The following is an 11,867-nucleotide window of genomic DNA, read 5'->3' as shown; positions in this document are numbered from 1 at the left end:
TGAGAATCTAAAGAGATTATGCAAACTGTTGTCACTAAAGCAAAGGATTTTGGTTTGGGTAATTTTGGTGGGAGTATAATCTTTTAATCATTCCGATCTAAAAAATATTTGTTAGCAAAGGTTCTCAAATACTGGCAAAGGATATAAATTAGATATCTGAACTATGCTTTGCAATATATCAAAAAGCTACCCACCCTGTTTTAACTCAAAATACTTACAATTGGAGATCAAAATCATAGGTGAATATTAAAATGTATCACAAAAAATGACACATTGCCATTAATTTCACTCAAAATACGTTTCTTAGCTTCAAAAACACCTTACAATTCTTAACATTTCCTGAAGCAGTTCTGGAAGTCCTTTTTTGCGTTCTTATGAGATGTGATTAAAAAATATACGTATACTAAAAATGGGCTGGGGATTTAGCTTAGCGGCATAAGCTCCTGCCTTCAGTACAAAAAAAAAAAAATTAAAAATGCTGTTCTCAGGTACTGGTAAAAACATGGTGACTAACAAGGTCTAAAAAAGCAAATCTTTAACATTTCACTAGTTAAGATAATTTTTTTAACAGCTTGTAAGGTACCGTGATTTGAATATGGATTGTCTCCCAAAGATTCATGTGCTGTAAGGTAGGTCCCAAGGTGGCAGTGTTGAGGGTCTACCAAACCACTGAAGAAGCAGGACTTAGCAGACATTAACTAAATCCACACTCACAAATGGATTTGTACCATTTCAAGGAACTGGGACAAATCTCTTAAGGAGTGGATCAGTTTTCTCGAGAGCAAGCTGTTATAAAAGACTAAGGCCATCCTCCTACTCTTTCTTTTTTGCTCAAACTTGTACCCCTACTGCACATGGCAAATCCTGATGTAACACAGATGCCAGGTTCAGGCTGTTTGGACCTTCCAACTACCAGAATCCTGAATTAAACAAACATCTTTTGTAGTAAAGGACCCAGCTTCAAGAATTTTGTTCTAACAGATATGCTGGCATTGTCAGGGTCCAGAATGCTGTTAAACGAGAGAATGAATAATTAAAATTAAATTTAGACGCTTGCAGGGTTTCCTCCAACTCAGTCTCACTTTATGAGGCTACCGCAGATCAGAGGAGCTGAGGAGCTAGAACCTGAGCAGCAAAGGAACCCCAGGCAGCAGCTCCGGACTTGATGGGTCTGGGCTGTGGAAAGCAGGCTGGCAGACTCCAGCTGTGCTGCTGACCTGCGATTTCCTAGTTTGTCCCCCAAGACAGAGATTCAGGAAAGGTTAGTACTGCATATACTCAAGGAATGACAGGGCCTAACACGACTAAGCCAAACAGGTCAAAGGGAGAAAAATACCTCTTGAAAAAACCAAGAACACATCATTGGAAAACAAAAAGTAACTAGAGATCTTCATACCAACAGCAAATTCCTTTTATTCTGTTTGGTCCCCACTCTCAGCACACACACACCAAGAAACAAAACAAAACAAAACAAAACAAAAAACAAAGCAACAAAATTCATCCAAAGACATCAAATTATCCTAAAGCAGATCCAAGGAACACCAATGGAAAGAAAATCAAATCTAGTGGAGTTATAAGAAATTACAGAGAGAAAAAGCAAAGAAACAGGGACTTCAAAGATGACATAGCACAAAAATTAATGGAACAAACAATCTAATCAATATGACTAAGGACCAAGAAAATAAAAAATTAGAAGAGCTAAACAAAACTGTTCAAATCATGAATGACAAATTTACTAAAGAAACAGACACCATAGAAAGGTGCCAAACAGAAACCACAGAGTGCCAGGGATATAGCTCAGTAGCACAGTGCCTGCCTGGTAAGTGAAAGGTCCTGAGTTAGATTCCTAGTACATCCTCCCCAAAAAAACCACAGAAATCACAGAAACAAAGAATTCTGTTAAAAATATGATCAGCAGAAATTAACATCAATTGAAATGATTCAATGTATGCTATCACAGTGCACTAAAACTAGAAATCAACCACAAAAGAAATCACATATATTTCACAAACATTTGGATATTAAATCACACATACACTTTCTCTGTCTCTCTCTCTCTCTCTCTCTCTCTCTCTCTCTCTCTCTCTCTCTCTCTCTCAATGGGTCAAAGAATAAAGGAAAAAATGAACAACACCTACAATCAGACAATAATGCCAGTAAAACATACCAGAACCTATAATACAAGGAAAGTAGTCCTAAAAAGGAAGATTTTTGGTCTGAATACTCACATTAGAAAAACAGAAGAAAAAAATAGTGAACTATAAATAATCATACACCTCAAGATTATAAAAACACAAGAACACTCCAAATTCAAACCTAGTAGAAAGAAGGAAATCATAAAGATTAAAAAGAAATTAACAAAATCGAGACTAAAAAAATAGAAGAATGGAAAAGTTGGCTTTGATACACTTCAACATTTATTCATGATTAAAAACACTGAAGAAAATAAGTAGTAGAAAGACCTAAACTCAATTTTTTAAACAGTCATTATTAACAAGCCAACTGCCAACATAATATTTAAGGAAGAAAGCTGAAATCTTTCCCTTTAAAAGCAGAAACAAGGACATCCACTACCAAGACTCCTCTTCAATGTAGTTCTCAATACATTAGCCAGAGCAATGAGACAAAAGAAAGAAATTTTTTAAAAGATTATGTATAGAAAAGATATCAAATTAAAATTACATTCAGATGACATGATCCTCTATAGAGAAGATCTAAAAAGTTCCATCAAAAGACTCCGAATTAGTCACCAAATTCAGCAATCCAGCAGGATACAAAATCAAAATACAAAAATCAGTAGCATTCCTAGAAATCAATAATGAACTCAACGAGATATTAGAAAAATAATACATTTACAATAGCATCAAGAAAAATTAACTATTTAGAATTTAACCTAACCAAGAAATGAATGACCTCTACAACAAAAACTACAGTATTCTGAAAACAAAAAGACATCAGAAGCAGCAGCACTGTTTTTGTTTTGGTTTGGTTTGGTTTTGGTACTAGTAATCAAACTCAGGACCTTGCATTTGCCAGGCAGGCACTGTGCTGTTGAGCTTTATCCCTGGTCTCAAAGAGGACATCAAAAATGGAAAGAATTCTCTGTTCTTGGATAAGCAAGACCAATTATTGTCAAATGACCATACCTCCAAAACAGGTATTTAAATTTAATGCAATCTCAATTAAAACACCAATAGCATTCTTCACAGAACTACAAAAAAATTCCTTAAATTCATATGAAGCCAACAGAGACCTAGCACAGGCCATCCTGGTCAATAAAGTCAAAGCAAGAGGATACCCAACTCCAAATTTTAGGTTATCTTACAAAGCTACAGTGAAAAAAAAAAAAACCAGCATGGTAGTAGCACAAAAACTCACATGTGAATCAATAGAACCAATTAGAGGATGCAGAAACAACCCCAGACATATTTCAGCCATTTGACTTTTGACAAAGATACCAAAACACACAGGGTTCAGATTTCTCTGAGTTCGCTGAAGAGAAAGATTTGTGCTGGTACTGTTCAGACAATTGAATGCACATCTTGTGCTCTAAGTGAATGATTTGGGGATGACAATGCACAATGTATGTACCATTGTTGCTCCCTGATTGACATGCTTTGAAATTTTGTTGTAGTTTTTTTTGTTGTTGTTGTTTTTTCTTTTTATCCTTTAATAAAATGGATTTGAAAAAATCACAGAGGGTAATCTCTTTAACAAATTATCATCCACATGTAGAAGACTGACTCTCATCCCATTATTTCTCTCAGTGTACTAAAATCCAAATGGATTTAAAACTTAAATATCCTCCCCTCCCTGGTAAGCGGCTGTGGTGTGGCAGACTACAGCCCCTCCAGGGGGAGAACCACCAGTGTCTCCTGAGATCCGAGCCATGTTGGAACTTAGGACACTGGGAAACCAAGCAAGCAGCTCACCTCCCTGGTAAGTGGCTGTGGTGTGGCAGACTACACCCCTTTCAGGGGGAGAACCACCAGTGTCTTCTGAAATCCACAGCATGTTGGAACTTAGGATGCTGGGAAACCAAGCAACCAGCCTGCCTCCCTGCTAAGCAATAGTGAACCTACTGGTACACAGCCTAAAGTCAAACATCCCCCTTCCCCTAACCCCCTTCCTCCCCTGTCCCCTCCTTAGCAAATGGGAACCAGAAATATGAGCATCTCTTGGGAGGCTGACTATAGCAAATAAGGGGGATTTCCTTCTACCATCTATTTGAAGGCAAATACTTTTATTACTGTTTGCTTTATTCTAATCAATGGTACTGCTCTATTCAATATTCTGTTTTGATAAGTTCTAAAATGTTCTATATTTCATTTTATTTTGATATACATGATTGTAAAGATAATGAAATATACTGTGATAACTATTACTGTTATCCTGGTAACCTGCTATAAAGTTCTGTACCAATTTCAAAAAAAAAAAAGAAAGAAAACTTAAATATCAAAACAGATACTAAATAAAGTAGGTTAAACTTGAAGATGTAGACATAAGAACTTTCTGAACAAAACCCCAATAACACAAGAAATAACATCAAGAATTAACAAATAGGATCACATCAAATTAAAAAGCTCCTGCACAGTAAAAGAAACAACCAACAGAGTGAAGAGACATACAAAATGAGAAAAAAATTTTGCTTGAGTATATACCTTAAGCAAAGAACTATTATCTAGGTTATTAAAAAACTCAAAAATCAGGTGCTTCCAAATAAGAGACCCAGTCAAAAGATGGGCAACTTAAATGAATAGACACTACCCAAAGTACAATTGGCCAACAAATACACTTAAAAACGTTTAATATCATCAGCAGCCTGAGAAATACAAATTAAGACAAGACTGACCCTAGAAAGAATGGTCACCATCAAGAACTCAGTAACAAGTTCTGCCCAGGCCACAGGGAAAAAGAAACCCTTCTACATTGTTGGGGAGATGTAAACTAGTCTAACCACTATCTAAATCAATATGAAGATTAAAAAAAACTCAAACTAGAAATTTTATTTGACCTAACTATTCTCTTTCTAGATGTCTTGCCCAAAATAATTAAAGCTATCATATTACAACTATATATGCATACCCATTTATAGCAGCACAATTAAATCTTATAAGTGTTCTACGTGGTTATCAATGGATGAATGGATAAAAGAAATGTATTTACATACAATGGAATACTACTTTGCTATAAAGAAAGACACACTTGAGTCATTTGTAAAAAAACAAAAAAAGGGAGAATGCAATTTGAAACAATGTTAAGTGAAATATATCAAACTCCTTAAATATCCCATTATTTCTCTTATATGAGAAACCCAAAGTAAAAATAAATCAAAGAGCAAAATATAACACAGATAATAGCAAACACAGAACCAGATCTTTTGCTAAAGAGAAGGGAACCAAGAGATGTAAGGAGAGGAAAGAAACAGGCTGTAAAGAGTTAAGATATGTTATATATATGCACCAACTCTCCACAATGAATGTAAACATTATGTACTACAAACACAACCAATAAAAATTGAAATCAAAAAAGAATTGAATTTACAGGAAAAAAATTTTTTGCAACAAGATAAAATATGGTTGATATAGTGAATAATATAAAAATAAGTCACATCTACCAGTTGCATGAAATATCAAAAAGGAGGATGAAAAGAGGATGTGAAAGTACATTTCTGGGGGCTGGAGGTTTAGCTCAGCGGCATAAGCACCTGCCTTGAAAGCAGGCAGTCGTGAGTTCAATCCCTAGTACCGATAAAAAGGAAAAAAAAAAAGAAAGTACATTTCTGTTGTTTTAGACTTTGCTATTCTTAATAAACCAAGACCATCAACCTGTTCAGTATTAATTTGAGAAGTTATATATCCAACAATCTTTCACATGTCCTAATCAACAAAATTAAATAAGACCATTGGAACATGAAGTTTCAATTCAATTCACACAGTTAGATGACTAAGGATTGGCAAGTTTCAAAGAATTAGATCATACTATACAAAATTATATTTATGTAAAGCTCATTATAAATGACAAAAACAAGTTAATAAATCCAAGTATGATTTTTTTTGTTTAAACTGAATGCAGTAACTATCTTGTTAGAAGAATCCAAGTTGCCACTTTTCAGATATATCTACAATTACTATATGACAAGGAAAAGACATGAATAAAGAATATCTTCATATAGAATGTTCATGATAAACTTGAGCCCTCAGGTTACTAGTAAACTCTGATTCACCAATAAATTGTATCAATTGTATCCTTCTAAATTTAAAAGGAATCTTTCTTGCTTTCACACACACACACACACACACACACACACACACACACACACACACTTTTCTCTACCACAGCAAAAACAGAAATCAATTACCAAACCAACAAACACTGTGCACTGTAAACACAGTAAACATGAGCATATGGGAGTTGCAATAAAAAACTTTTGCACTGGTTTTCTTTGTGGCTCAGAGATAGATTTTTGTTAGTTCATAATTGTTTTGAGAAGTTTCATGCCAAATTGATTAACAGACATATTCTAGTTGTGTATCACATTCACCTATATTTAGAGCTTTTGGCACAATAGCAGTATCACAAAATCTAGACTTCTTCTACCAAGGATATGATCTTTAGGGGAGCTCAGATTAACAAAGAGGTAGCTAACAAGAAAAAGTCATCATTTCTCTCAAGCATCATAAATACACAGATGTCAAAACAAGCTCTAGTTTGAAAAACAAATCCATCCTTTTAAACAGTGAGAGGTTAACTTCATCTATTTCAAATTAATAAGTCTTCCCCCAGTTCTAACTGCACATCAAACTATTCAACATTAGCTTTTTTACCAGAGACAACTGTTTTATCATATGAAAACATCATAAACTTGTTTTATTATTCAAATAGTTGTATGCCACTCATGTATTTAATACATTACACATTATAAACTGATTGAAATTAAGGATTATCTCCAATTGGAAATGGAGTTTGCAAAAATACAATTAATATTTTTAAGTTGTATGTTTCACTGAACATGATAGAAAATGATTTGTTTCCATCATTGTCAAAAGATTAGTCCTTTCACGTACAAAATAGAAGTGAGAAAATATACCCTGTAAATCTAGAATCTGAAGCACAATTTGAAAAATTGAAACATATCAGGTATGATCAATTTTGACAATTACTAAAATACAAGGGGACAGCTCAGGAATTAACAAAAGTTTCAAATTAGTCATGTTTGATGAAAACATAAATGCAGGCACCTGAAGTGTTTACACTGTTACATTTTTTAGAACCAAGCACAGAATAAGTCCTGAAATTCTAAACATCCAACTTCTGAAAACATTTCTGGATACTGAAGGGTAATTTAAAAATCCAACAGGATTACATCTGAAACTGTTCTTTCTCCTTCCATAAAATATTTTTTCTTCACAGATAAAAGAGAAATACAGAGAGACATTTAGAATTTTCAATCTTTTTTTTTTAATCAAGGGATCACTGGTCTTAGAAAATCTCTCTATTTGTTTGGCTTTCTTCAGTCTCTTTTTCTTCCAGGTTTTCTACAGATATGTATCAGCCACATATACTGATACTTTGTTCCTACAACTGAAGAGGTGGCTATGCTGGACACCAGCACGATTTGCAGCATTTACTTCTGATAGGACTCTCTAACTTTTGCCTGCAGAGCGTCACATGTCTTCTTGGCATCTCCTAAAAGCATGGCAGTGTTAGGTTTGTAGAAAATTGGATTATCCACCGCAGCATAGCCAACACCCAAAGACCTCTTCATGACAATGACCTGGGAACCAGAGTAAATGAGATAGTTTATTTAACAGACCCGATTAGGACCTATTAGTCACACAAACACTGCCAACCTAACTTTGTATTGTGGCTTGCTGTTTTTTAAATGTGTACATTTATCTTTTAAATTCATATTTATTTTTATGATATACAAACTTATATGAATTTATAGGGTACTGGATGATATTCATACATGTACATAAGGTATAATATTTGAATTAGGGTAAACATACCCACCTCCTTCAACATGTACACACTTGTGATGAAAACCTCTAAACTCTTTTCCTATACTTTTTCAAAACACACAGTTCATTCTCTATATTCACCCAATGATATGCAAGAACACACCAGAACTTCTTCCCTAACTTTGAATGAAGATACACCACTACTAATGTTTTAGGACAAAGACTTTTTATTTTAATTTTTTTTTTGTGTGTGTGTGTGTGTGTGTTTTTCCTTTTTATCGGTACCGGGGATCGAACCCAGGACTGCCTGCTTGCAAGGCAGGCGCTTATGCCGCTGAGCTAAATCCCCAGCCCCTGGACAAAGACTTTTAAAATATACCAGGAGTAATTTTAAATGTATGTTTGCATTGGATTAACTTTCTTTTTTAAAAATTTTTTATTGGTTTAAGGAGTAAACATATTCAATCCATTCACAAAAGGTCATGTTAACAATAATTTGCCTAGTGATTTTCTGCAGTTATTTTCTTCTTTGTGCTTTTCTTTATAAAGACTACAAGTAACATTTTCTAGTCAGAAAAATGTCACCTTTAGGTTATTCACCTTATGAATAAGAAAAGAACTTACTGCATAAGCTCCTGCTATAAATCATAAAATAAACATGGTTGAATGAGAATGTGATATGATTCTTTTCTATCACTTTTGAGTAAAATATTAAACAATTCTATGACAAAACTCCAAAATACAATCCAGTTTCTTTCCAGTATGGAGCTAGTAACTAATAGGATGGTCCTACAACCCACAATGAAGGGGTAAGTCAATCTATAATATTGATGTGCTGTGGACATTTACAATGGCATACACGTGTTGCTATCCTGATGAATGTCATATCAGTTCTTTTCAAAATGAAAAGCCTTTCTATGGTTTTCTAGAGCACATAATCTATAGAAAAATGGAAGCAGCAAAGATTTATTCATGCATTATGTTACATAACATTAGCACAGTAATGAACCCTATAAATTCTCAAATACTGACTTATACAGGATGCTTCCGGTACAAGTGAGCAAGTATATTTCATATCTGCTCACTGACTCTCTGTTATGGTTTATGCTTGAATGGCCCCGAAGTCTCATGCAGTCACAGAGGCAGCTGAATCTAGCGTTTATAATTGTTTGATTGCCATTGGGAATGGCAGTATGAGTGCTGAACTCGTCCAGGGGCAGGGAGCCAGCATACAGTGTAAGGAAGGAAAGTAGGTATACTTTTCCCCTTTTTGGTCTCATCACTTGCAGCCACCATGAACAACTCCAACTGCCCCTGAGACACCCCAACCTGTCCTGGAACCAGCTAAGTATGGACTGAAAACTCCCAAAACTGTGAGCCAAATAAACTTTTCCTTCCTTCATTTTGGGTGTCAGGTATTTTGTCTCAACAACCACAGAAAAGTAACCAAGACACTCATCTTAAATACTAACTTTTAAACTTACAGATATTCAATAAAAGGAAACAAAATATAAGTGAAAGTATACATATATCATTACAATTCAGACCTGACTTGGGAGTAACAAGGATGTAACCCTGCTGAGGCAGAGGGAAATTTATAAGCTTTTGATTTCTCTAAAATCTAGCAATTAACTTTTTTCAGAAATAGTATGTATAAGCAAAACTAGCCTTTTTATACTATGTTATTGCTTGCATTCTAAATCACCTTTCTGCTACACATTCTGTAACAACATACAAATTCCCCTTCAAAGAATTTTTAAAATGTGCTCATCTTGGTTTATGAAGGTAATTGTCCTGAGTCACCACTCCAGAGGGAAGTCATTTGCTTCACTGGACTGGATCTGGAATTTGGCCAAACTCATCCAAAATCTCACAACTATTTTTTTCAGTTACAATTACAGATTGTGTTAATTCATCCACATAATCTCACTGGTACTACTCATGATGAGGCATTCACTCTGGTTCTCTAGTTGTCAGAAAATAGGAGCTGGACACAGGGAATCAGACTCTAAACACATTCTTATTTCTGTGCTTTCTAAAAGGCATCATCATTTCTCATGAAGTGAACAACAAAGCACAGCATGCATGTCTTAAGCAATGTTTGGAGATCAAAATGAAATACAAGTCTAAAACTTTACCTGCTTTGACTTCCAGACCTCAAGGACTGGCATGCCTGCAATAATAGAATTGGGATCCTCTTGAGCTGCTGAGTTAACAGTGTCATTAGCTCCAATTACAAGGACCAAATCAGTGTCTAAAGAAAAAAGGAAAAACAAAACACAAAATGCAAAGAGGTCACTTTAACTTGTCTTCAGGCAAATCATAATGATCTGACCATAGAATAGTAACAATAACAAAAGTTAATATTTATAGGATGTTCACTAAGCCAGACTCTTTCAAACAGTTTATCAGGGAGGTTAGCCAACTTATACCATGTCTCATATCTAAAAAGCATCTGAACCTGACCATCCTGATTAGAGCTTGCTTTATTATGCCCCTCCCACCAATGGATCAACCTAATTTGACTTAATAATTCTTTTATTATCCACAAATTATCTTTCTAGTCATATGATTTTAAAAGATCTATATCCATTATTAACTTTTAAAATGACCAATTAAGATGCAATCTAATGTTTAAATGACAATGGTCTAAAAGTCAGTACTGTATTAAAGATGTGCCCATAATTCCTGGAACTGGCTGCTTCTGCATATAATTTAGCAACAGTGAAATTTAAAAAGAGACATAAAATTAAAATGAACTGAATTCTGTCTTTCTACAGACTATAATTTGGTTTAGGATGTTGCCAAAAGTGCCATGTGCTTCTAGACATACACACGATTTCACTATTTTTTTTCCCCCTAATAAACAGTGTTTTTCAAGTTTACAGTGGATACTTGCCAAAGGGAATTGGTCTAATTTTAACGAATACGATCTTGGGCCAAATGTCATCTCTATTCAACATCTACACAATGACAGCTATAAAGTACAGAACCTTATGTAGCGAAGTCCTAGTACTTTAAAAAGAGAAAAGAAAATCACTTCACTGATCATGAACTGGTTTGATGGAAAACCAGTAAAAATCTGCGGTTGGCAAAAATCAACATTAAATCATTAACAGAAGCACTTCTATAAATGAAGAGTCCACCTAGTTCAATGATACAACTTCATGGGCATCAGAACCTACATGCAAAAGCCAAGTTTGCCTAGATCTCAGATTCACCTATGTACTCTACCTACATACTACACTTTTACCATCCTTCTGTTATTCACAGAGGAACAAATTTTAACTATGCTTCTCCACCTAGTTCTTTTCCACCTAGTTCAGTAATGTCTTCCAATTAATTTTAAAGTCAATCATCATTAATTCTACAATTTATGTTCTAAGTCTAGCTTTACTTTATTCATACTACAAATATTTAAACTTCATCATCACCTACCTGGAAAATCATGGTTGATTTCATCCATTTCCAACACAATGTCATATGGCACCCCAGCCTCAGCCAGCAGCACATTAAGCTGACCAGGCATTCGGCCTGCAACTGGGTGAATTCCAAACCTAGACATGAAACACATGAACAGCTGGCCTTACTTGATGGGCCAAAATGTACAAGGACTCCAGTATCACCTCCAATCTGCACACTCTGTTCTTGGCATCTCTGCTTTTTCCTGGTACTATCTGATCTCTACAAGCAGAAGTAGAATAAGTCCAGATATATGGTCAATCTACAAATACTGAATTTGGAGGTTCAAATGTCTTAGTAAACACAAACTATAACTTTCCTCATAAAAATAAAGTGTAGCTTTGGAACCTGACTTTTCCATATGTGTCTTAAGTACAATGAACATCCAACAATATTAATAAATGAACATCCTCTTGTGTTTAAAAGCATTATGTTCTCTCC

The 11,867-nt window shown here is 34.8% G+C and overlaps 1 protein-coding gene across 2 annotated transcripts in view; it reads right to left on the bottom strand.

Moving 5' to 3' along the window:
* Nucleotides 1-6,527: 6,527 nt before the first annotated feature.
* The window catches only part of Nnt (nicotinamide nucleotide transhydrogenase), an 84,651-nt gene continuing 79,311 nt past the window's right edge, over nt 6,528-11,867 (bottom strand). For both annotated transcript variants that reach the window (XM_003470194.5, XM_005003780.4), the window contains exons 20-22: nt 11,403-11,521; nt 10,103-10,218; nt 6,528-7,777 (exon numbers count right to left, since the gene is read on the bottom strand). In XM_003470194.5, coding sequence (XP_003470242.1) covers nt 7,628-7,777; nt 10,103-10,218; nt 11,403-11,521 — 385 coding nt within the window. In that variant the 3' untranslated portion in view covers nt 6,528-7,627. The remainder of the gene's footprint in view (nt 7,778-10,102; nt 10,219-11,402; nt 11,522-11,867) is intronic.

The sequence above is a fragment of the Cavia porcellus genome, unplaced genomic scaffold, assembly GCF_034190915.1.
Source record: "Cavia porcellus strain 051 isolate PalLab524CR breed Dunkin Hartley unplaced genomic scaffold, mCavPor4.1 scaffold_11, whole genome shotgun sequence".
NCBI classification, from domain to species: Eukaryota; Metazoa; Chordata; class Mammalia; order Rodentia; family Caviidae; genus Cavia; species Cavia porcellus.
This window is presented reverse-complemented; position numbering and strand designations above follow the sequence as displayed.